Source organism: Danio rerio, chromosome 9 (assembly GCF_049306965.1).
Source record: "Danio rerio strain Tuebingen ecotype United States chromosome 9, GRCz12tu, whole genome shotgun sequence".
Taxonomy (NCBI): Eukaryota; Metazoa; Chordata; class Actinopteri; order Cypriniformes; family Danionidae; genus Danio; species Danio rerio.
This window is the reverse complement of record NC_133184.1, coordinates 10,904,698-10,931,767: the sequence shown is the minus strand read 5'-3', so window position 1 is coordinate 10,931,767 and position 27,070 is coordinate 10,904,698. Positions and strand designations below refer to the sequence as shown.

General features: G+C 34.0%; 1 protein-coding gene and 1 long non-coding RNA gene across 8 annotated transcripts; one reads left to right on the top strand and one right to left on the bottom strand.

Moving 5' to 3' along the window:
* The first annotated feature begins 1,029 nt into the window (after positions 1 to 1,029).
* On the top strand, positions 1,030 to 25,064 carry si:ch1073-416j23.1. 7 transcript variants are annotated; one of them, XR_012385176.1, is made up of 16 exons: positions 1,030 to 1,136; positions 3,113 to 3,315; positions 6,508 to 6,644; positions 6,734 to 6,806; positions 6,946 to 7,002; positions 9,108 to 9,206; positions 13,542 to 13,683; positions 13,759 to 13,904; positions 16,294 to 16,455; positions 16,536 to 16,631; positions 16,846 to 17,044; positions 19,752 to 19,857; positions 19,940 to 20,072; positions 23,947 to 24,042; positions 24,231 to 24,342; positions 24,746 to 25,064. XR_012385176.1 is itself a non-coding variant. In XM_690285.10 (16 exons), the coding sequence occupies exons 1-16, from the start codon at positions 1,055 to 1,057 to the stop codon at positions 24,798 to 24,800; spliced, it is 1,929 nt and encodes a 642-aa protein (XP_695377.9). In that variant the 5' UTR covers positions 1,030 to 1,054; the 3' UTR covers positions 24,801 to 25,064. The 7 variants fall into 7 exon arrangements, 1 of the variants encoding a protein (XP_695377.9); XR_012385180.1 differs by having other exon boundaries at positions 16,536 to 16,748; XR_012385178.1 differs by having other exon boundaries at positions 16,536 to 16,748; positions 23,916 to 24,042.
* On the bottom strand, positions 23,181 to 25,349 carry LOC141376075 (uncharacterized). Its single transcript, XR_012385184.1, has 2 exons — positions 24,682 to 25,349; positions 23,181 to 24,367 (listed from the first exon to the last, which is right to left on the bottom strand). It is a non-coding gene; the product is annotated as an uncharacterized lncRNA (long non-coding RNA).
* Positions 25,350 to 27,070: the final 1,721 nt, after the last annotated feature.

Here is a 27,070-nt window from a genome sequence, read left to right as displayed (position 1 = left end):
GCCGAGATAGTTTTTCCCATACTATTTAACTTCCGGTGACCACCTGTTGTAAGTTTTTTTTTTTTTTTTTCATTTTATACGGTTCCCTTTTACAGCATTGATGTTTTAATGTAATTCAAATACAATTTAAATAGACTTTGGCATTCATTTAGTTGCTCCAGAGTAAAACGAGATAAAAAGCTGTTTACTTTACTCGCACTCACCTGTCAGAATCGGCAGGCTAGCGCAGAAGCTCCATTCAGTATACTGGAGTAAAATAAATGCTCATATTTTAAAGACATGGTGCGGAAAATGTAATGTAATATAATGTAGTGCTTCTTGTACAATCTGAGACCCACTTTATATCGGATATCATTTGGCCAGTTGAGATCGCTGATTAAAAAATAAATAAATAAATATATATATATATATATATATATATATATATATATATATATATATATATATATATATATATATATATGTATATATATATATATATATATATATATATATATATATATATATATATATATATATATATATATATATATATATATCAGACCTTAAACGCGCCAGTTTTGCACTGGCGTACAGTTTACCGGAAACGATTAACCCAGGTTACTGGCAAATTAAAAGTCCTATTAGCATGCTTCGGCATATACCCTACTAAAGCACTGGACAGACTTGAAATTTTTCCACTGCATCTTCGTGAAGCGCTTTCTTTTTACTTGACCTTTCTGCTCCACCCGGCCATTTCTCTTCACCCTCGTGTTTTTAACCATTTAAAAATGCCACACCAACGGGTGGCGCTAAAACAATAGGATCTCCAATGTGTCAAAATAAAATGCGTTAACACGCAATAAACGCGTTTACACGTATTTAACCAGGTCAAGACATAAGATGTAATAGCTTCAACGACCCTCCGCAGTGTTTGATGTATACGTTCCACTCGTCATATACACCGCAGGCTGTCCGAGCTCTACCGGGCCAGCCTCGCCACCTTGCAGTCACGTGACACAATTAAAGCGGCTGCTTTGAGTTTGTCAAGGAAGGATCTTCAGATGACTCGACCATGGGCGATCAGTTTGTGCGAGAAGTGCTTAGCTTATGCTTGCAAAGGCTTGCTATTGAAGAAGCTTCTAACTCTGAGCTCGGTAAGATACCATAGGTCAATGCTCTGCTTATTTACATTTTTGATTGCCACTTATAAACCCTTGACAGGTTGCACAGATGTACATCTGCTTGTACAAAACTGTTTGATGTCTTTCTATGTATGCATGTGTTTAGGCTATGCATGTATGTATAATTCATGGAGGCTGTTTATGCAGGGATATATTGTACTTCGATCCCTCAAGTGTGTTGAAGAGAAATAATCATCATGTAGGTAATCATGAATAAATAATGAATTAATCATCTACATCACTAATACACATTATTTTAACTATGTTTACTTTAACTTTTGATCAGTTTAATATGCCTTAATAATATTTGAACAGAAGGAAATCATAAAGTTGTTAATCGGTGCTGTAGCACATTACAAAATAATGCAAGTTATGTTATATTACTTTTTAGTACTATACTTTACTTTTAGTTTACTTTTAGTAATTTACTTTAATTTCAGTAACGAGTAAAGTAACACATTATTTCACAAAAATAAGTAATAATATTTGAGTTACCTTTTTGAAAATGTAACAAACTTTTTATTATAATTGACTTTTTAAAAAAATAAATTACTGAATTAAAATTAAACTAGTCAAAATTGGAGAGTGTTTATTACTTTGAACGCATTAACGAAAAGGAAAAGGGGATTGTCCTTATGACTCGTGATTTTACTTTAGACAAATAGCACAAAAGTAGTAAACAGATTAAACTTTCAATACTCTGTATATATGGCATGTATATCTCTGGGGTCAAGAAGTTCTCAGATAACATTATTCTAAAATATATTTTATTTGTATTTTTAAATGTAAATACAGGTGTTGGTTATACAGTGTGTTGTTAATTGCAGAACACCTCTATTAAAAAGAGAAAGAAAGAGATCAAGCCTCAGCCAGGTAATGGGCATAGGTTGATTACTGTTTTCAAAGTATACCGTGGTTTGGATAAGTCAAGGTTTTGAAACCACCAAACTTTTCTGTAGTACTGTTCCTAAGGTATGTGTACAATTTTTTTTATTTACATTTTTTAGGACAACAGCATCTCCATCCAAAGATGCCATTTTAAAATGTAAAGGAATCAGTGTTTTTGAAACTTATGAAGACACCAAAAGTCAATGATTCATTTTAATCATTTAGCCTGACATGTTTACTGCTCCAAAATAATTATATATATACACATATGTTACACTGTAGCATTGTTAATTGCAGAGCTCCTCTATTAAAAAAGAAAGAAAAAAAAAAGAAAAAAAAAGTCTCAAAGCCTCAGCCAGGCAATAAAAAGTTATGCATTACTTACCACAATAAATTAGGCAACTATATACGTTTTTCTTGGAGTAACTCAATAATGTAATGCACTACTATCAAAAGTAGCTTTTCCCAACAATGTAGTTGATGTACACGCTGTAAAATTTACTGTAAAAGTATTTGCCAAGATATGACTCAAACCATCAACATCAGCAAATCAGTCATTTCTCTGAACTGCATATCTGCTTTATTATAAATCCAATGCTGTGAACTTCAATAATATGTCTGCCTTTACCAATGTCTTAGGCTGAAGGGAAACAACCTGAATGAATGGCCAGTAAAATATATCATTTATGAAAATTACTACTATTTTTACTTGGATATCAAAAAGTGGGGAAGTCAAGTCAATTTCAGTGTAACATGAGGCGTAATTTAGACATCTTAAAAAAGTGGTGTTTTGTTTAAACAGTACTTTTGAAAACCAGGAATACGTTGTATTCAACCTCTGTGATTTTAAGAAGTAAAAGAGAAGGTGATTATTTTTAAAAGCATTTGTGTTATGACAAAATGTCCACATTTTAACATGAAACTTTCAGTGATGGCTTTATACCTTTGTGCCAGAATTCTAAGCAACTGCAGCTTTTAGAATATGCATGTTCTGCGTCGATAGCTGTTCTTTGATCTATATTGTCATATTGAATTCTCACCAGTTGTCTCTTATCTTCAAGAATTTATTGAGGTGGTGAGAAACTTTGAAGCCGCCAGGAAGAAATGGCTGCATGCAGAGCTGGAGCTGAAGAAACAGAAGGAGCTGCTTGTGAAGTCTGATGTAGCTCGAGCTGCTCTGGAGGTCAAACTCAAACATGCTCGAAACCAGCTGGATGTGGAGATCAAGAAACGCTACAAAGCTGAGGCAGACTATCAATGTCTGGTTCGTGAGAAAACATCTATTCATGTGTTCATTTCATGATCTTGATGATTGACACTGACAATAGTTCTCATCATTTGTGCAGTAGTGTAGAGAGGCCATATTTTTGTATAATGCAGGGCTGTAAATGTCCATAAGTGAAGTTTATTCCTTAACTAATTTCGAGAGGAGCACATGCTTATGATTGAACACGGCTGGCCCTGCATTACTAACGCATGATTCACCAATCAGACAATTCCTAACTTACTATAAAAAACCAGAGTTTCTTACATCAGTTATCTTCGCCTCGAAGAATCCCCCATTCCATTACTACTCCCCCACCTTTCCCTTTTATAGGGTGGCACCGTGGCCCAGTGGTTAGCACTGTTGCCTCACAGCAAGAATGGCACTGGTTCAAATCCTTTACAGGCCAGTTGTCATTTCTGTGCGGAGTTTACATGTTCTCCCCGTGCTCGTGTGGGTTTCCCCGGGTTCTCCCTCAGTCCAAAAACGTGTGTCATAAGTGAATTGATCAATTAAAATTAGCACTATAGTCGAGCTCTTAACCAGCAGTATATCTCTATATAGCAATTTATAATCTGTCATCAGCTCTAAATAAAGGGAGTTCCCAAGATCTACCTGAGCTCAAACTCCCCTATCGCCCTGCAAACAGGAGAGAGCCCCAAGGTTAAGGATCTTATGAGCTCAGGGCTCTCTTCTGGGACAGCATGCCAAACAAGCTTATAATCAATCATCAGCTAAGGCCCCGTTTACACTAGTGCGTTTTAGTTTTAAAACGGCGTTGTAGAATGAAAACGATCCGCGTCCACACTCGCGTTTTACCCAGCGTTTCTGAACAGCTCTCCGTCCCACACCAAAACGCTGAAAACGCACATCACGTGACCACACACACACTCTCGGCAAGCACTCCAGCATTTCTACCCAGATGAGAGCTCTGCTTGTCGGACTGCTTATCACGCATCTCCCGCTGGATCTAATCTCACTATATTTGCTAAACGTGATATTTCATTCATGTTGTTGTCTTTATCTAACGACATAGGCCAATTCCCTGACTTTGGTCATTGGAATCTATTAAGTTACTTGTTCACGGGTAACATGTTTTGGTTAAGCGCAAAGATAAGTTAATGATTAATCCAGGTACATTGACTGATCGCTTGCCTTTATTTCCTACAATGTATAAACTTATTGTATGTTATACTTTTATAATTATCGATTATTAAAACTGATATTCAGCAAAAGAGAGGCTGTTTCGTATTTTCACTGAAATTGAAAGGAGGCAGTTGTTATAGGCTCCGTTTTGTTATAAATATCCACACAGTGAAGATGACGCTCATATATGCAGCACGACGCCTCAACATTTCTGCTGTCTGTTAAGTTTTCTAATATTAAAAAAAGGGGCAGTTCCTTAAATCATGTTTACATTTTAATGTTGAGAAAGTGAAACAACGTAGCCAAGGTGATGTGAATGAAGTTATAAAGTACACTGTTCCCTTTGAAGATTTACGCGTGTCCTCGGTATGTTTTCCATATCAAACTGAGAAGGGGGAGACTGCAGCCTTGATCAAACTTGCGAAGTCTTAACTTACAAGAAGAGGATGCGAGACTGAACTGTGTGTGGGCTACTTAATATTGAGGAAAAGCCCCAATCAGATAGGCGAACGTTTGCAGCCCCGCCTCCGTTTTCAGATGTCTCCGTCTTTCCCCATCCACACTGAGACGGAGCAGCAGCGTTTTAGAATGAAAACGGCCTCTCCGTTTTCGGCGCTCGAGAACTCCGGCGTAGTGTGGACGGATGGCGTAACCGTAGCAAAACTTATGCGTTTTCAAACTAAAACGCACTAGTGTAAACGGGGCCTAAGTGTGAACTCTTAAAAGGGACAATAGTCAACCACACTATTGATTGTTACAATGAATAAATGTTTAATTAGTTTAGAAGGTTTTAAATGTTATAATGCTTTTCCTCAGCTATTTAACAGTCTTTAATGTCAAAGTGACACTGATAATCAATGAAAGATGTGGCTTTTCCCATTCACTTTAATGTTGAATTGGCATTGCCATTTATGACCTGAAGAGTGTGAGTTAAAGTGTAAGTAGCTAAATATGTAGTATTTGAAAAATGTTTTGCAATATAAATATAATGCAAACATTGTTTTTTAAATAAAACTATTTGGAATTGAAGATACTGCATGCATTTTTCCACATAATTAATATAATGCTAAATGTCACATTTATATGCCTTTTTATTCATTATGCACAATTGATTGGTGATTGTTTTTTTTTTTTTTTTTTATTATTTATTTATTTATTTATTTATTTGTTTATTTATTTATGTATTTATTTATTTATTCAATCTTGTCTTGTCTATTTTCCCTTGATTGTTTTTCTTTTTATATACGTTTTGTATTTGTTTTTAGATTGTATTTTTTATATATATATTTCTTTATTTCACAGTATTTTAGTGGCCTGTTTTGCATCATTATTTTTTTCTTTAATATTAATAAATTATGTAAATATGAAACATAATTATACATTTTATGCAAATGCTTTATATTGTATAACAAATTTTCTCCATCTAAAAATAACTGTTTTTATAACTGCACCTTTAAGATTGCAAAATATAATACATTTAATGCATATATTATATTATATTATATTATATTATATTATATTATATTATATTATATTATATTATATTATATTATATTATATTATATTATATTATTTTATATTATATTATATTATGTTATGTTATATAATATTATATTGTATTATTTTATATTATGTTATATTATATTATATTATTATATTTTAGCATAAAATTATTATAGTGATAGCATAAAATAATACTATAATTTAAATACTTTTTAAGAAATATTTTGAAATTTTCGCACAAGAATTGCTAGAACACCTTTATATATCTTATAAAATACAAAAAGTATAGTTCTTTCACATTTAGTAAATTAAGTGTGCTCCTTTTGCTTTTGTACTGTACCTTTAAGACCTTAACCATTTGGTCAACATCATTACATGGCCAGAGCATGAACCTGTTGGCGAAACACAATGCTAAGAGCTTTACTGACTTCATAAATGTGTGCGACCAGGTGTTAATGTGCACAGAGAGTTCATAAAACACAAGAGCTTGAGGATTTATTAATGATACTTAAAGTGTCTGTCTTTCATTAATTCCTCTGACAGGAGCGGCAGATGCAGCTGATATGTGATGTACTGGTGCATGACAGCAAGTCAAATGCCTGTCTGAATGATGAGCAGAGGTCAATGCTGACCAGCTTCAGTCATAAAGGAACCTGTGTCCCGCAACACAGAGGAAAACGGTACTGTGGCTATCATTTCTTCATTTAATCCTCACTTTGCTGGTGCTTTTCTCAGTTTTTAATGTAATTTTTCCTTGTCTTTCCATTAGGTTATCAGTGATAGATGAATCCTCCTTTCTGTCGCACTCTGACATTAGTTATGACAGAACGGATGATGATTTGGTGGAGTATCACTTTCGGTTTCGGATTTTATTCATGATGTAGAATTGTTAGACACACAGGGAAAGTGCATGTGTATGAAAATCACTGACAAGTTCAAATCAATTGGTTGTAGCAATTGTTTCACTGGTGTGATTTATAGGACTTGGACAGCACTGCGTTTGTCAAGCCTCTCAAGTCAAGAGCTCGTGAGAGAAGAGTAGGTGATTCCTGTTTTCTAGATAACAGCTTTCTCAAGGGATCTCAAGGGAGTGTTGGAGGGTCTGTGGAAACGTTTGGAGAATTTCGTTGAACTGATCAAATAAAAGTGAAAATATTTTATTAGGTAAAGGAAACAAATAATGAAGGAAATATTAAATTAAGTAAAATAATTCAATTATAAAATAATAATTAAAAAATATAGATGTAAAAAGAAGGATATGACAAGTGTTTTGTTACTATAACATCTTTAATAAGTTAATCAGGTTTCAAATAATTTGTGATTTCAAATAATTTGTGAATGTTATACAAAGTTTAATTTATTCTTTTAGTCTGTTTTATTGATGTAAGTTGAGATTACTAGAAAAGTTAATTTGATTCAGCAAAAAAAATCAGGGCAGCTTTTTTTATTAGATAAAAAAAAATTAGTTTACAGTTTAGGTACATATGTACAATAAAAAAATATACAAAACTGTAATATGGAAAAGAATATAATGGAATTAAATACAAACATTTGTCATGTATTATTTTAGACTAATTTATAATATTTTTCTTTTTTTCACAGTATATATCTGGTTGTAATGTAAGAAATTAAGATAGATTTTACTATGTGGGTCCATTCTACAAGATTGATCATATGCTGTTTATAAGTTATTGAACATTTAATAAAAATTAAAACCTTAGAATTATAAGGTTCTATCTGCATTGTAAATTATTTTGAGATATTGTGTATGTGTTCTCTTTCATAGATTAAAATGACAGAGACCCTAAATGTACTCTAAGTGTAAATTATTAAAGTTCTCTTAAATTTGCAAATTGGAGTAAAAAAAAAACATGGTAAATGCAGATAGAAGCTTCTAATTCTGAAAAGTCATTTTCCGCTTGAAATTGTTAGGTTCTGTTTGGCAGATCATTTATTGAAGCATTACTTCTCAACAAATACAATATGTATATATATATATATATATATATATATATATATATATATATATATATATATATATATATATATATACTATATTTTTTCATAATTTAAGATGAATATTGTTTTCTTATTTAAATTAAGCATACAGGGCTGTGCGAATTATTTTGTCCAGTGCAGTGTTCATTTTATCCAATTATATTTATATTGGATAAAATTATATATTATATTTATTGAATTATATGCCCCATGAATGAAATTAATTTTTTTTGTTCTTCAATGCTTGATATTAATTAAAGACTTTAAAAGAAAACAGACTATGAGCAAATCAGTTTAATAAATGTTTCACTGTCTATATATACGCAAATAAAAGTATTTCACATTTAATATATTACATTTTTTATTATTCGTTTCTTTTTAACAATGTAAATTTTAACATTTCATCTCAATGTCAAAAAAATGCTTCCAAATCATCACATTAACACACATCTCAATTTTGTGTGGTGCAGCATTATTTAGCCGACTCTGATTTTGTATTTCTGGTCTTTCCCGCTGTCAGTGGAGCAGTCCGGCGAAATGACAAAGAAAGCTGATCCTGATTGGTCCTCGTGCATGCATTTAAAATGCTGATTGGCTCACAGAAAGAACCTTATAGAGCCAGGCTAGAGTTCGACTTTGTAGATAAACTATATTTGTCTTTTAAATAAAAAGTCTTAAAATGTAAACAACTTCACAAAAAACATCCCATAATGTAAGTTGTCATTTAATAAGAAAACAGTATGTGAATGTCTTAATTTTGACAAATATGTTATATAGAACCTTATAATTCTAAGATGACGAATTGTTAATATGTATAAATGTCCTGCTGCTTCCCATATTTGTGTAAATGGAAACATTTCATAATTATTTGTGAACAGGAATGTTTTGTAAATTGATTGGTTTAATTCATCCCTGCTTAAATTCCTAAGGGGTTTGGATTTTTACATCACAGCATTAGCACTCTTTGAAATAAGAAAATGTATGTCTTTATAATACACTGAATTCATATACAAATAGATTTTCTCACCAAAGTTGATCTTTTCATTTCTTTTTTAGATTACTAAAATTATGTTATTCCATTGTGTCTGTTGTAATTATATACGCTTGTTTTTAGTGCATCTCATGATATCGTTGCTTGTTTTCAGCGTTCATCATTGGGCCCAGTTGTTAGTCTGCCAGTGCCAAAACGGGGAAGAATCAGCGGGCGTTCAGGAGATCTGCTGGTTTCTAGACCACTGGAGAAGGTGGGAAGATGTTTTCTATTACTGGTAAATCACTATTTCCCAGTACTGGCTACTGATTGCAGCCTTCATGGCAACTGTAACCACTAATGGGTAATAAAGAAAGCGGTGTAATGGGCTCTATTAATAAAAGATTACATATTTAAGTTTTAACATGATCTCCACGATACATATTAGATATCACTGTGCATCACTTGTAACTTCTGAATTAAGTGACTTGAGTTTTATTTTATTTTTATTTTTTATTTTTTTCTGATTAGATCCTATCCGGTTCTGAAAAGAGTAGAGAAATTCTTCCAAGACAGATGACAGATATAAATATGATTGCTCAAACAAATATACTTGAAAAAAACACTTTCCTTATATTTTTGTCTTTTTTTCTAGTCTAAACATCTAAAATAAAATACTAAATAGCAAAAGCAAAAAAAAAAAGACCTTGCTTTCAGGAATATTAAGTCAAAATTATTATTATTTTTTTTTTTTTTTTTTTTTTTTTTTTTTTTTTTAAACTTGCAAAATAATCTGGCATTTGAGTAAGCAACATAAACTTGTTTTCACTTAGACAATATGTCTATTTTGCTTACCCCTTTTGCAGATTATTTTACTTGGACACATTCCAGAAAAAAACTGGACAAGTGAAAAATGCATTTGGTTGTTGAAACCGCATATATACATTTTATACCACCAAAAAGAATAAAAAAAAAACTATGAGAGGCTGTATGACAGGATTTACAGTGCTAATGCAAACTCAACAGCAACACTACAGATGCCACTTGGGATGTTTAATTTGTTTTTATTTTATTTTATTTTTTTAGTTTCTATTTAATTTTAACTAGTCATTAATTCTTAAGCAATAAAATTAGACTGTAAAATAATATCTGATAGCAGCATTAACAACAGAGATGTGTCATGCACCAGCACTGCCTCTGAATGAAGAAGAATAATGGAAAAATATAGTGTTTCTTTAGTTTACAAAACCACTAAATGTATGTAATGTATAATTTTATATTTTTACATTCTGTATAACTAAAGTAGATGTTTCATTTAGCCTATATTGACATTAATAGTGGAGCCTTGTGCGCTTGTGATGATGTTTGAATTTTATTTGTTTGTTTTTTTAATTTTTTCCTAAATGATGTTTAACGAGGGATTTTTCACAGTATGTCTGATAATATTTGAAGAGTTCAGATACAAAACCCTTTAAATCCATCAGACCTCTTTTCTTGTAAATAAGCATTTTCTATCAGGCTTCTCTGATTGGGTTCAGCAGTGTCATTTTATAGGTAATCATAAGGTGATTGGCTAGTAAATAAAATAACTTTTTTCAAAAAATGTCACTTTAGACAATCATTTTATTCTTAAGAAGGTATAAAATTAATTTAATTAAAATTAATAGATTAATTTTCTTTTGTGTCAAAACCAGCTAAATCCACTTGTGCTTTTTTGTGCGTTTTATATAGCTGTATAATTTAAAAATTATATTTATATTTTAAAAATTAGCTTACATTCGCAAATAAAACACAAGGTAGGCCTACTGGACAAAGTAGGATGTCTCTCAGACACATTTTAGAAGCTGTCATTTGTTTCCTTCTCTCCATACTCATACTCAAGATCTCTTTTTCATTGTTCTGTCTTTTCTTTTAGCAGCAATAATGACGACTGGAAAACTTTGTTTAAAATGAAAATGAACTGTTAATTGACGTTGTTTGCTGTATACTGAAACGGGAGCGAACTCCGAACACACACACACTAACACTGAGTCAGTTGCCAATGGTTAAAGGCGCGCTTTCAGTAGCGCTAAGCATCTTAGGAAAACTGTTCCTAAAGCAAAACGGCATAAAGAAATGCCAAGGTAAATAAATTTACTTTATGACAATGAAACGATAAATAGAGCATTAATTAATCACTCTTGCTGTTATTCATATATATATATATATATATATATATATATATATATATATATATATATATATATATATATATATATATATATATATATATATATATATATATATATATATATATATATATATATATATACACACACACACACACAGTTGAAGTCAGAATTATTAGCCCCCTTCGTTTTTTTTTTTTTTTTTGGTAATATTTTCCAAAAGATATTTAACAGAGCAAAGACATTTTCACAGTATGTCTGATAATATTTTTTCTTCTGGAGAAAGTTTTATTTGTTTTATTTCGGCTAGAATAAAAGCAGTTTTAAAATTTTTATGTACCATTTTAGGGACAAAATTATAACTTGCCTAATTCCCCTAACCTGAGTTAACTTAATTAACCTAGTTAAGCCTTTAAATGTAACTTTAAGCTGTATAGAACTGTCTTTAAAATACTAGTAAAATATTATATACAGACATCATGGTAAAAATAAAATAAATCAGTTATTAGAAATGAGTTATTAAAATTATTATGTTAAGAAATGTGTTGAAAAAATCTTCTCTTCCTTAAACAGAAATTGGGGAAAAAATAAACAAGCTGTCTAATAATTTAGGGGGGCTATATATATATATATATATATATATATATATATATATATATATATATATATATATATATATATATATATATATATATATATATATATATATACATATACATACATACACACACACACACACGTATATATATTTATATACATGTATATTCTCACAGCATCCATTTACGATAAAAGAACAGCATCTTAACTTTGTCTTTCAGGAAACAGAGTTACACTTCCGACTGTACAGTGTTTTCTTTTTCTTATAATGCACAGTTTTGAGGTAAAGGACATTTTCATTTGCCATTCAGTGTCAGTCGGACAGGTTTATGCAACTCATCAAACTCCGTCTTTTAAAATCTAATTCTGAATCACAATAAAACAGGCGTATCAGCATGCTGCTTCATTAAAAACATGATTCGAAATGCGGCTTCTAGTTGGTTCTCTGGACAAAGCAGCTTTTGCTGTTAAATACAAGTGGCGTTTAGAGGTTTTTGCATACAAACTGTTATTTCTGAATGTGCTGACACTGCGTTTTAGGTGATTTGAAGCAAAAATACTTGTTTAACATGTGCTACATGCCTAAAGCATTTGCTCAATGTCATTAGCTCATTTTTGGCGTAAATGGCGTTTAGCAGCTTTTGCATATGAACTCCTGTTTTTTTTTTCTTTTAGAGAGACTTATTTGTTTTATTTCGCGTGGAAAAAAAGCAGTTTTAAATTGTGATTTTTAAATTGAAGGTCAAAACTGTTAGCCCCTTTAAGCTATTTTTTTTTTTCGATAAGACAGAACAAACCATCATTATACAATAACTTGCCTATTTACCCTAACCTGTCTACTTAACCTAATTAACCTAGTTAAGCCTTTAAATGTCACTTTGAGCTGTATAGAAGTGTCTTGAAAAATATCTAGTCAAATATTATTTAGTCATCATGGCAAAGATAAAATAAATCAGTTATCAGAAATGAGTTATTAAAACTTGTGTTTATAAATGTGTTGAAGAAATCTCTCCGTTAAACAGAAATTGGGGGAAAAATAAACAGGGGGGCTAATAATTCTGACTTCAACTGTATATAGAAATTAAATGAATCAGAGTAAGTGAAAATGAGTTATTGAATGAGTTATTTGATGCTTAAGTTGATGTACCCAAATAAATGTGCATTTAGCACAGAACAATTGCTGTTTTTCTGTTAAGCAGACTTATTTATGTGGCCAAATGTAAATGGAACCATTTTCACAAATCGGATAGCTTTGCATTTTGAGAAAATGCATGAAGTGACCAGTTGTGAACAGACCCTTAAAGTCACCATATTTAAAATCTTAATTGATTCTAAATTGGTCATTTACCTCAGAATCAAACGTCCTCTCTTGGCTTGGATATCACTGGGAATTGTAGCACAGTTAGCGAATCATGAGGTTTGTCTCCTGTAACGTACAACCTCCTTCATTATTTTTTTCTTACTTTCTATTAGTTAAGGGATCATATTCCCTCTGTAGGTTAGTCTAGTGTCACTTCTCATCCACTCGTTCCTTCATCAGTCCCCCGTGTTGTCCACACCCACTGAAATTCAGCTCAGATGAGAGCGGCAGTGGACCATGTCCTCTGTGTCTCCCTCCACGGGACTCCTATCATTCCTTCTCAGCTGCCACTGATCACTGAGAGAGAAGCAAAGCAATTTGGCACTTTGAGAAACTACATTTGTCCTTGTTGCCAGGAACGTGGACACAAGTTAGATAACCAATTGTTAATGTCCTCTAAGGGCATTGCATTCCTGCGGAAAGAATGATTGGCTTTAAATGAATTTTTTTTTGTGTGTGTGTGTGTCTGTGTGTTTGTGCTTAGGAAATCGAGACGACGGTTGTGAAGGCGTCTGTCAGTACTCCAGAGACTGGAAGTCAGATTCACATGGTAATAGACATAACCCAGGAGGCTCCAGAACATCCATCCAGAGCTCTCAGAAATGAACATTTTTCCTCTGTTGCTGGTAAATAAGCCTTAGAGGCCCCACTTTTGATGACACAATCTAACCTTCCCAAACTAAGCGGAGTCCTGCGTGCAGAACAAACATCTGTGTGGGCTCACAGTGAAGTCATCCAGGCTGAGACGATGGTTGAAATGGAGGTGAGCGCCGTGGAGCCGGCCGTCCTTCAGGACCTCACGCCCACTGTGGAGAAAACTGTGCAGCATGTGTTCCAGCAGAAAACAGTAGGAAGATCTTCTGCTCCTCTCAATGTGTTGTGAGGTTTTTATGTCTGGCATTAACATCTGTTTTATGAGTCATGAATCAAAACGTGTATTGGACTTTTTTTGAAATACAATGTAATGTAGCATAATATAATGTACCTTACCTAAACTGGTGGTGAATGGAAACTGCAGCAAATATAATTCTGTGCTTAGAAAAAAATATTAAGTAAATATAATAATAAGTAAAATATTAAGATAAAAATCCATGGAAAAAATAAGTGAGATGAAGGGTAAGGGGTTAAGTTGTCAAAATATGATAATATGATAAATTATGGGTTATGTTCAATTTTAAAAATAAAAACCGTAATCTGTTCCTAATTTACAATATAACTATAGAAATTCTCTATTGCATATTATATTTTGTTATATTATATTTTGTTATATTATATTATATTATATTATATTTTGTTATATTATATTATATTATATTTTGTTATATTATATTATATTATATTTTGTTATATTATATTATATTTTGTTATATTATATTATATTATATTATATTATATTATGTTATATTATGTTATATTATGTTATGTTATATTATGTTATGTTATATTATGTTATATTATGTTATGTTATATTATATTATATTATATTAAATTATATTATGTTATTATATTATATTATATTATATTATGTTATTATGTTATGTTATATTATGTTATGTTATATTATGTTATGTTATATTATATTATGTTATATTATATTATGTTATATTAAATTATATTATGTTATATTAAATTATATTATGTTATTATATTATATTATATTATATTATATTATATTATATTATATTATATTATATTATATTATATTATATTATATTATATTATATTATATTATATTATACTATACTTATCGGCCACTTTAGGTACACCTGTCCAACTACTCGTTAAAGCAAATTACTAATCAGCCAATCACATGGCAGCAACTACATGCATGTAGATATGGTCTAGAACAGGGGTCACCAATCTCGATCCTGGAGGGCCGGTGTCCCTGCAGGGTTTAGCTCTAACTTGCCTCAACACACCTGGCTGGATGTTTCAAGTATACCTAGTAGGACCTTGATTAACTTGTTCAGGTGTGTTTGATTAGGGTTGGAGCTAAAATCTGCAGGACACCGGCCCTCCAGGAACAAGTTTGGTGAACCACAGGTCTAGAAGATCTGCTGCAGTTCAAACCAAGCATCAGAATGGGGAATTGGGATTTAAGTGACTTTGAATATGGCATGTTTGTTTTTGCCAGACGGGCTGGTCTAAGTATTTCAGAAACTGCTGACACAGCAGAAGACTACACCAGGTGCCCCTCATGTCAGCTAAGAACAGGGAACTGAGGCTGCAATTCGCACAGTCTCACCAAAAATTGGACAATAGAAGATTGGAAAAATATTGCCTGGTCTTATAAGTCTCCATTTCTACTGCAACGTTCAGAGGGTAGGGTCAGATTTTGCTGTCAACAACATGAAAGCATGGATCCACCCTGCCTTGTATCAACGGTTCAGTCTGGTTGTGGTGGTGGTGTAATGGTGTAGGGGCTATTTTCTTGGCACACTTTGGGCCTATTAGTACCAATTGAGCATCGTGTCAATGCCACAGCCTACAGTGCCTGAGTATTGTTGTTGACCATGTCCATGCCTTCATGATCACAATGTACTCATCTTCTGATGGCTACTTCCAGCAGGAAAACGCACCATGTCATCAAGCGTAAATCATCTCAGACTGGTTTTTTGAACATGACAATGAGTTCACTGTACTCAAATGGCCTCCACAGTCAACAGAACTCAATCCAATAGAGCACCTTTGGGATGTGGTGGAATGGGAGATTTACATCATGGATGTGCAGCCGACAAATCTGCAGCAACAGTGTGATGCTATCATGTCAATATGGACCAAAATCTCTGAGGAATATTTCTAGTACCTTGTTGAATCCATGGAAGGATTAAGGCAGTTCTGAAAGCAAAAGGAGGTCCAACCAGATACTAGTAAGGTGTTTCTAATAAAGTGGCCACTGAGAGTAGATTATGTTATAGCTTACAAAAATCTTTTTTGCCCCTGTATGATATCGATCTCATATTTATATCAAATGATAGAAACCATATCACAAAATGAATTTCACAAGTGCTGCTTTTGTCCCAAAAACAAATATGGTAAGGAATGTATGCAACATTTTAGTAAATAATGTTAATAATAATAATAATTTTTATTTTAGACAAAGTTATTTTGTCAAAAAATACTCTGAATGTTACCATTTGAAAGAAAAGTTGTTAGTTAGAATAAAACAATGCTCTTTTCAAACAGCTATCATAAATGATTTCAATAACAGTTCATTGTTTTACATTTTGTTTCAGGTGATTCGCCCTGAAACATGCATGCCCTGTGGAAAACGCATTCGGTTTGGAAAGCTAGCTGTAAAATGCCGAGACTGTCGAGTGGTGAGCCATCCTGAGTGTAAACACCTGTGTCCAGAGAGGTGCTGTCCTAATGCTCATGGTTCATCACACCCCAATGAGGTAGTCAACCTCCATATGTACACATCCTTGTGTAAAAAAAAATGAAATGGTAAAAGCTTGTGTCTGTTTCTCCTTCACAGGAGACGTTAGAGAGCTTTGCCCCTTCCACACGTCCAAGGATTCCCTCTATCATTGTTCAGTGCGTTCATGAAATTGAGAGACGAGGACTTGAAGAGGTGTTTTTTACCAAATGATACACCAACACAAGGATAGTTTCTCAAACTGAAAGCATAATTACAGTGCTTTTGCAAGGCAGTGCTGTGTAATTGAGCTTAATTTGGAGTTAATAAGGAGTTAAGTCTTTTCTATCCTATTGCAGCACATTACAACATTCAGTGAAAGTGCATATGGGTGATGTGTCTGTTTGTGTGTGTGTGTGTGTGTGTGTAGAAAGGCATTTACAGAGTGCCAGGGGGAGAGCGGCAGGTGAAGGAACTGAGGGAGAAGTATCTTTACGGGAAAGGCCCACTGATGCTTCACAAAGTAGATGAGGTTCATGCTGTCTGCGGGCTCCTCAAAGACTTCCTGAGGAAACTCAGTGAGCCTCTCATCACATTTAAGCTTCACAGAACCTTCATGGAAGCTTCTGGTAAGTTTTTTGTGCTGTTGTGTCTGTTTAATCTATGTGCAAAATACTGTCAGAGGATATTTATTGATGCTCTATAATGAACATGTGAGTGATGAACACGAGTTTGGGGTGTGTGGTGGTAATTTTTGATTTAAGTTTGAATCCACTCTTTGCAGTACCGATTCTTTTCACATAACATACTCAAAAATAAAGGTACAAGCGTTGTTCAATAGGTATGCCTTTGTACTTTTTAGGTACTAATATGCAGTGGTGTAGCAGAAACTGTGTAGGCCCCTCCCAAAAATGAATTCAGGCACCTTACTGAACAATAAAAAAAAACAGCTTGTATTCGAGCACCATGTCATACAGCCTACTAAAGTTTATTTTGCATTAAAATAATTGACTGCTATATATATATATATATATATATATATATATATATATATATATATATATATATATATATATATATATATATATATATATATATAAATATATATATATATATTTTTTTTTTTTTTTTACATATGAGAATAAAATGAAATAATTTTTTTTTTTTTCACATTCAAACCATGAAAAAACTATTCCATAAGCATTTCACAGTGCTTCCCACACATAGACTTTACTTGGACAGGCCGCCCAGATACAGCTGAAGTCAGAAATATTAAAAAAAATATTTCTTTTTTTAAATATTTCCAAAATTATGTTTAACAAAGCAAGGAAATTGTCACAGTATGTCTGATAATATTTTTTTTCTTCTGGAGAAACTTTTTATTTTTTTTATTTCATATTTTATATTTTCATGGTTTTATATAAACTATGAAATATTTTCATATTCCATAGTTTATATTTGTTTTATTTCAGCTAAAATAAAACTTTTTTTTTAAACACCATTTTAAGGACAAAATGATTAGCCCCTTTAAGCTATATTTTTTTCAGTAGTCTACAGAACAAACCATCGTTATACAATAACTTGCCTAATTTCCCTATCCTGCCTAGTTAACCTAATTAACATTGTTAAGTCTTTAAATGTCACCTTAAGCTGTATAGAAATGTCTTGAAAATGATCTAGTCAAATATTATTTACTTTCATCATGACAAAGATAAATAAATCAGTAATTAGAAATGAGTTATTAAAATAACTCATGAACGGGGGGCTACACAAATAAACAGGAGGGCTAATAATTTTGACTTCAACTGTATGTTAACAGTCACCCAACTATATTTAGTTACACTTTTTTTTTTTTTTTTTTGTATCCACCCAATATAAACAAACATTCGTGATCAATTAAGTAATGGAAGAATATTCTTTCATACTTGTTCTCATAATTGTGCGCGGGAACTGTCAACACTCCCACAGTGTCACGTGCTCTGCAGACCCACAGAGACCTGCACCTTATACCCATCAAGCTGGGGTTTCCTTAATCTAATAATGTCTGGGATTTGGTTTTACTTTCGTTTTCTATGCTGTCGTTAATTTTATGTGCACAGCCGCAAGTAAAGTAGTATTAAATAGTGAAAAAGTGAAAATATAAAATGGCTAAACAGTCTTTAATGAGAAGATGTTCATTTTAGGGGTATATGTAAGAAGGGCTTCATTGTAATTTTCACTAAATGTGGTATTTATTTCTTTATATATCATTTTGTTTTATATTGTAGCCTACTACAATACTAAGGTGCACATTTCTACTGCTATTCTTACTTGCGTTGTGCACCTAATGACTCAATATACAGTATGCATTTTTACATGGATGGATGGATAAAAATATCTTTGCTAACTGAGCCAGATAGTAAAACTACCTACACAAATGTTGCACTGGGCAAGGTTCCAACATGACTTTGGTTTTATCCTGCACACAAATTCAGAAGAGCAGGACTTGACTACAATGCTGGATGCAAACTTTTCAGAACAAAAAGAAAAAAAACTGCCAATTATGGTACAGTTGATTTGAACACAGTCTGTCCTGAACATCTTATCCTTACCCCCCTAAAAACTTTTTTTCCCCTGAATCATCATCGAGTCCATCAGGAGACCAATCTTATCCTGACATTAATAGCCTCAATTTGACTTTCAAAATTTGGTATTCCTCGAGCAGCCTGACTAGATTATCCAAAATGGTTGCAATTTTGCAGAGGGTGGCTTCCTTAGCTGGCGTCTGGCATTTGTGTATGCCGGAGGCGTGAGGACGTTTGCTACCCTCATTCATTTAGGGCGGATGGTTATTTCCCATTACTTCTGATATAGTTGACAAGTCCCTGATGACTCGGAAACAATCAATGTCGAACGTTATCTCCCAAACCAGCGCTTGTCTATTCCAGCGTTTTAATTTCAGTCATCGCCTCTGAATGGAGGGTAAGTGGCAGATTTAGGAGCAGTCAGGGTGCTTCTGCTATTATTACGGAGTTTTTTTTTTCTTAGCCCTCATAGATTCAGGATGACTCCAGGGTAAAGTACCTCCCTTTTAAATTATAAATTGGATTGGATGTCATGGGGAGAGCCATATTGTTTAATTTCCTTGGCCAGGAATGCCTGTATAGCATGTAAATGAGAGCAAGTCCTTCATAACGCAGCGCTGCTACAGGTGTTTTTGTACCTGCCTTGTGAAAGTCAAAAAAGTTGCTAAACTGATTAATTCATCCATAATATCTGATTCATTGCCTTTGCGATGCAGCGTAATTGAATCTGATACAGTGGCTGGCTCAAACTAAGTCATTTTTTCACTCTCAGAGATGGCTGATGAAGACAAGAGCGTAGAAACGTTATTAAAGACTATCAGAGAGCTGCCGCAGCCTAACAGAGACACCCTGGCCTTCCTAATGCTGCATTTACAGAGGTAAAATAAACGTATGTTGACAGTTCTGCTCTTTTTATGCTTATTTTAAAGCATGCTGTCTTGTTTGCTTCTGTTTTTTTAGAGTGATGCAGAGTCCATTGTGTCAGATGGATCTGAATAACTTATCTAGAGTGTTTGGACCTACAATCATTGGCCACGCAATGTCAGAACCTTCTCCTATGACCATTATGAGAGACACGAACACACAACCCAGAGTGAGTAGCAAGAAAACTTGATGGTGATTCTTTACATGCGTGCCTGAAGGAAGGAAAGTCTTAATGTGTTTAAGTGCGTTGTCCCATGCTCCGCGTTTCAAGTGGCTCCGTGGTTAGCTCTATCTATTCACAGCAAGAAGATTGCTGGTTGGAGTCTTAGCTGGGTCAGTTGGCATTTCTGTGTGGAGTTTGCATGTTCTCCCTGTGTTCGCATAGGTTTCCACCGGGTGGTCCGATTTTCCCCCACGGTCCAAAGACATGCGGTACAGGTGAATTGAAGAAGCTAAATTAGGCACAGTGCATGTGTGTAAATGTGTTTCCCAGTTCTGGGTTGCAGCTGAAAGTGCATCCGCTGTGTAAAATCATATGCTAAATAAGTTGGTGGTTCATTCCGCTGTCACGGATGAATAAAAGGACTAAGCTGAAGGAGAATCGACATCGACATTGACATAAAACAATACCAAATATGAAGTACCAGATCCGGTAAAACATGAATGTGCCTTTCCTTTCAAATGCTAGCAAAGGGCAGGTGTGTGAGGGATTGATCATGACTGAAGATGAGTGAACATTAATGAGAGAAAGTTCTGGTGATTAATGCAATATTCTACCCTGCAATGGGGGATTCGTTGGTAAATGTGATTTAAAAAATGGTTGCCTTGATATCTTGCTGACAGGAGTTTTTTCTGTGTCCATAGGAACTCATATGTCAGACTCTGTTCCTCTGTCCTGTGGTGTGCCTTAAGGTTCTGTCCTAGGCCCTCTTCTTTTTAATTTATATATGCTCCCTCTCAGCAAGATTTTTAGTAGTTTTAAAGTTATATCTTACCACTGCTATGCAGATGATGTACAATTATATTTTAACCCTGACTGGCTAGACCAGGGGTCACCAAACTTGTTCCTGGAGGGCAGGTGTCCTGCAGATTTTTGCTCCAAACCTAATCAAACACACCTGAACAAGTTAATTAAGCTCTTACTTGGTATACTTGAAACATCCAGGCAGGTGTTGAGGCAAGTTGGAGCTAAACCCTTCAGGGACACCGGGCCTCCAGGACCAGGATTGGTGACCCCTGGGCTGGACAAACTGTCTCTCTTGCAGGATTATTTAGTCTCCATTAACAAATGGATGGCAGACAATTTTCTCCAACTGAACCCTGATAAAACAGAAATGTTAATTTTTGCTCCATATAGCATCACCCCGATGATCAGGCAGGTTTTTTTGGTGGTTTGTCATCTTCAAATTGCAATGATATTAGAAATGTTGTTGTCACCTTTGATCGAGCTCTGTATTTTAATAGTCATGTTAAGTCTGTTGTTCGTACAGGCTTTTTTTCCCCTGAGAAACATTGCAAAAATCAGAGATTTTGTGTCAAAGAAAAAGATGGAGATGCTTTTTCATGCCTTTATCTCTTCTCTATTGGATTATTGTAATGTTCTGTTCACTTGTCTGAACAAATCCTCTAAGGAGCAATTGGAAAGTTGTGCAGAATGCAGCAGCGAGGCTTTTAACCAACACCAGTAGGAGGTCAAACATTACTCCAATGCTTAAGGGACTTCACTGGCTTCCTATCAGTTTTAGAGTAAATTTTAAGAGCTCTGCATGGTCAAGCACCCCTGTATATTCAAGATCTATTAGGCAATTACTCATGTAGCCGGTCTCTGAGGTCTTCTGGCAAACCCTGTTAGCTATTCCCAGAATTTGTCTTAAGACTAAAGGTGACCGGGCCTTCTATGTGGTGGCCCTATGGCTCTGGAACTCTCTCCTGATAGCAATGAGAAATCTGGGATCAGTTGAACTTTTTAAAAAGCATTTAAAGGCACACCTTTTTGGTCTAGCTTTTATTAAACAGCATTAGTGTTTCTGTATTTGGATTTTTAATGAATTTTAATATGTTTTAATATGTTTTCTTTTATTGTCATGGGTTCTTTTAGTTGTTTTATCTTATTGTAAAGCACTTTGTGACTCAATGTCTGGGAAAGGCGCTTTATAAATAGGCAAGGCAAGGCAAGTTTATTTATATAGCACATTTCATACACAGTGGCAATTCAAAGTGCTTTACATAAACAAGTATAAAAGAAACAAGTAAAATAAAAATAAAAAAACATTAAAAATGAGTAAAAAAAACACAAAACAGGTAAAATGTGATATAAAAGAATAAAGAAGAAGAGAAAAACATAATAGTGCAATCTGTCGGACGTAGCACAGTGCTCATTCAGTTAAGGCACAGCTAAACAGATGTGTTTTCAGTCTTGATTTGAATGTGCCTAATGTTGGAGAACATCTGATCATTTCTGGAAGCTGACTCCAGCGGCGAGGGGCATAGTGGCTGAAAGCTGATTCACCCTGCTTTGACTGAACTCTTGGAACTTCTAGTTTATATGATCCTAAAGATCTGAGTGATCTGTTGAGTTTGTATTCAGTCAGCATATCTGTAATGTATTTAGAGATATGCTGACTGAATACAAACCCATAAGTAAATAAGTAAAAGTAAATGAAATAAACTAAACTAAAGTAAGTAAATAAACCTTTACTTACTTTACAGATGTCAATGTGTTTGTGAGCTGGTGATCCTCTGCCGTTTGTTATTGCTATGGCCACCATCAGCTGTTTCGACACGCGTGCAGCAGTCAAGTTTCAAAATAGTTCAGCTTTTGCCACTGTGTGAATTAATACTGAATGTGTGTTGTTGTTTCAAATTATGGTTAAGACTAGAGCAATATGCTAGTGTTAAACTGCATTGCTTTAATGCACTCCTGCATTGGGCTCACACATATACTCTGCACTCTGGCTACTTCAACAATAAGTTGTGGTGGGCGTTTCTCTCTGTTTCGTGCTGAATACAGTCAACCAATCATAACAGACTGGGTCAGCAGACCAATTAGCGCAGATTAGCATATTGGAAAGGAGGGGTTTGTGAACAAATGAATTACTAAATGAATCATATGGGAGTCGTTCGGATAATTAGGTAAAAATAAATGCATATTATTAGACAATGAATGTGTTTTTTTGACCTTGCATGCTTATCAGCCTGTTGTTGGAGACCCCCAAAACCAAAATATGACCTTTTAATGCATAATAAGGGCTTTAAAATGTAACCAATGTGCTGAAAATATGTTTACGAAAATGTTTATTTTACTGTGCATGCTTTTAATTTGAAAGGATATTCAGAAATATTATGGATGTAATGATCCTGACAGTAGTGCATAAGAACAAAACTTTAACTGAATGGAATGTAATGAGTTGATTTGCTGACTGGGGCAGTGATGAAAGTTGAACATTCAGCTGCATTCACATTGTCTTGTAATTACAGTAATTCCAACTAGTGATTCACATCCTCTTACAATTTGTAATTACAACTTCCAATGAGTGAATTTTCTTTGACATAAACCCGCACAAGCACTAAACTACCTGACCGCCCTGATTCATTTCATTTAAAGTTGATAGTGTTGCCAAAGAAATGCATAATTACGTCTGAATGATATTTACAGCTCACCGTAGAACTTCACATTTTGTCATCTCGAAATTATAAGGCAGATGTAAATGGAGCTATTCTTCAACTCTGTGACCAGAAGAAAACACAAGATGTCTCCTTATATCCACATAGCTACTATTAGTCTTCCATATCAGTCGAGCAACCAAATTAGTTGGTGTTTCAATGTATTAAATCCAAATTGATGGATTTAAATTGAAAGCCAGTTATATTTTATTAGAAACTAGCTGAAATAAAGCACTTTCTCTTCAGTTAACATGTATATTAATAACAATGACTTTAGTTTCAGTTAATTGTAATAACCAAGTTAAAGCATTATAACAACAAAGGTGATTTGACTGTCTTCTTTAAACAGGTAGTAGCTCGCTTACTGTCCTTCCCCTCAGATTTCTGGGAAGGTTTTCTTGCTGAGGAAAATGATCCAGTCAACCCTCCTGTGATCGAGACCAACATCGCTAGTGTCTGTCCAAGCACTAGCAGAGGTACATGCATCTATATCCAACATTTGATGAGTTAAACTGAATATATACTGTAAGGGTTAAATTCCTTGCTTGTTTACTGTATATTTAATGCCATTTTAAAGACTGTTATAATCAAACATAACCTCAGTCTTGTTTAATTGTATTTTACGATGTTGCTTTTTCCCCTCAAATCATTTGTGTACTTTTAGATAAGATATTCAAACCTCTGACCTCTCCTGAGCTGAGCAAATACTCTAAAACTACATCCGGCGGCTCAATCAAGGGTCGGATAAAGCACTTTGGTGGAACTTTCAATAACCCGTAAGCTATTATTCCTAATGCAGATCTGGTCACACTTTACAATAAGGTTCGTTAGTTAATGTTAATTAATCCATTTACTAACATGAACAAACAATGAACAATACATTAACTACAGTTTTTATTCATGTTAGTAAATGTTAGGTAATGAAAATACAGCTGTTCATTGTTAGTTCATGTTAACTCATGGTGCATTAACTAATGTTAACAAGCACAGACTTAAATGTTAATAATGCATTAGTAAATGTTCAATTATGATTAATAAATGCTGTACAAGTGTTGTTCATGATTAGTTCATGTAAGTAAATGCATTAACTAATGAACCTTATTGTAAAGTGTTACCGCAAATCTTAATATATCCTAAAGGTTTTCATAACCATTCTTTTATTTATTCTTTTATTTTCAGAAGCAAACCAAGAAATGAACCCGGAAAAAAGAAATTCTTCACATCCCCCAAATGATGCGTTTTTTTTTTTTTTTTTTTTTTTTTGTAACAAAATGTTACACTGGGACAATTTTCACTTCAGCACTTTATATCGTACCTCAGAAAATGTATGAATGCAAGTCTGTCCACAAAAAAGAAAAAAAAAATAATTAAACTTTTTTTCTGTAGAATGTTTCAGTGCATTTGTAAATATAATTATGTATGGGAATGTCCTGCAAACTATCTAAATGTGGCTTAAACACATGGTGAAGAAGTATATTTAATAAAGCAGATGAATTCATGTTCTGTGTAGTAATATATATGTTTATATATTTTTTTAAGAATCCATAAATGGGTGGACAGTGTCTGCAGCAGAGCCCTAAGAAGCGTTCATGTGTACCCCATATTGGTGCCATCAAATAAAATTTACAAAAAGGATTTTATATGCATAGAAAGCTGTTAAATATAAGTGAAAAATAATTATATTTGTGAAGGTTTGAGTGAAAATGTCATTTGAGTGAAATCATTCAGTGAAAAGCTGCGGTCACACTGGACTTGTCTCCTCATAGACTCCATTCATACAAACATGAATGCGTCAGACCGGAAACGCAAGGTCATGCTTTAAGTTTAGCAGGTTGCTCCGGTGCAAAGTTCAAGCTTGGTGAACTCTGACCTGCGAAATCGTGTCACTTGACTTGCGTGAGACCAATCGAGGATCAAACCTTGACCTCTCTGGACAGAAATTTAAAACATGGAGCAAATCGTTCCCTTTTTAAATGTCTAATTATCCCTTTTCGCAGCGCTGTCTGTCTATCTATCTATCTATCTATCTTTAATATTCTACATGGAAAAATGCATACACTCAATGGCCAATTTATAAGGTACACCTTACTAATATCCGTTTGGACCCCCTTTGCATTCAGAACTGCCTTAATCCTTCATGTCATGGATTCAACAAGGTACTGTTAATATTTTCCAGAGATTTTGATCCATATTGACATGATAGCATCTTGCAGTGGATGCAGATTTGTTGGCTGCACATCTATGATGCGAACCTCCCGTTACAAAACATTCCAAAAGTACTCTATTGGATTGAGTTCTGTTGACTGTGGAGGCCATTTGTGTACAGTGAACTCATTGTCAAGTTCAAGAAACCAGTCTGAGATGATTTGTGCTTTATGACATGGTGAATTTTTCTACTATAAGTAGCCATCAGTAGATGGGTATACTGTGATCATAAAGGGATGCACACGGTCAGCAACAATAATCAGGCACTGTAGGCTGTGGCGTTGACACAATGCTTAATTGGTACTAATAGGCCCAAAATGTGTCAAGAAAATATCACCCACACCATTACACCACCACTAGACTGAACCGCTGAAACAAGGCAGGAAGGATCCATGCTTTCATGTTGCTGACGCTAAATTCTGACCCTACCTTCCGAACGTTGCAGCAGAAACAGAGACTCATCAGACCAGCAAATGTTTTTCCAATCTTCTATTGGCAAATTTTGGTGAGCCTGTGTGAATTGTTTCTTGTTTGCTCTTGCTTACAGGAGTGGCACCTGGTGTAGCCAATCCACCTCAAGGTTGGACGTGTTGTGCATTCATAGATGCTCTTCTGCATACCTCAGGTTGTAACAAGTAGTTTTTTTTTTTTTTTTTTTTTGAGTTACGGTTGCCTTTCTATTAGTTTAAACCAGTCTGGCCATTCTCCTCTATCAACAAGGCATTTGCTTCCACTGAACTGCCGCACACTGGATATTTTCTCTTTTTCAGAAAATTCCCTGTAAACCCTAGAGATGGTTTGGGTGAAAATTCCAGTAGATCAGCAGTTTCTGAAATACTCAGAACGTCTTGCACCAACAACCATGCCACGTTCCAAGTCACTGAAATTATCTTTCATCTCCATTCTGATGCTCAGTTTGAACTGCTGCAGATCGTATTGACCATGTCCAAATGTCTACATAGAATTGCTGCCATGTGATTGGCTAATTAAAATTCTCCGATTACGAGCAGTTGGACAGGTGTACCTATAAAAGTGGCCGGTGAGTGTACACAGTTTTATGTAGTGTAAAACTATAAATTATGTAACAATGTAAATATACATAAGCATTCATGGTATACTGTATAAATGAAAAGCTGTGGGAAATTTTATCAGTTGTTAAACTCTTCTTAGAATATTTTTGTCACCTCTGAAAAAATGACGTGAAGTCTTTAGTTAATTTGTCTCAACCGTCAAGGTTAGGTAAAAAATAATTGATGCTCATGTAGCTCTTAAACCATAAATACAGACTGTGATTTCTAC

Excerpts from the sequence above, each read along its gene's own strand:
- si:ch1073-416j23.1 (XM_690285.10), top strand. The coding sequence starts at position 1,055 with ATGGGCGATCAGTTTGTGCGAGAAGTGCTTAGCTTATGCTTGCAAAGG. Across the intron at positions 9,207-13,541 it reads TTTCTAGACCACTGGAGAAG|GAAATCGAGACGACGGTTGT; the intron begins GTGGGAAGATGT and ends GTTTGTGCTTAG. Across the intron at positions 16,632-16,845 it reads AGAGACGAGGACTTGAAGAG|AAAGGCATTTACAGAGTGCC; the intron begins GTGTTTTTTACC and ends GTGTGTGTGTAG.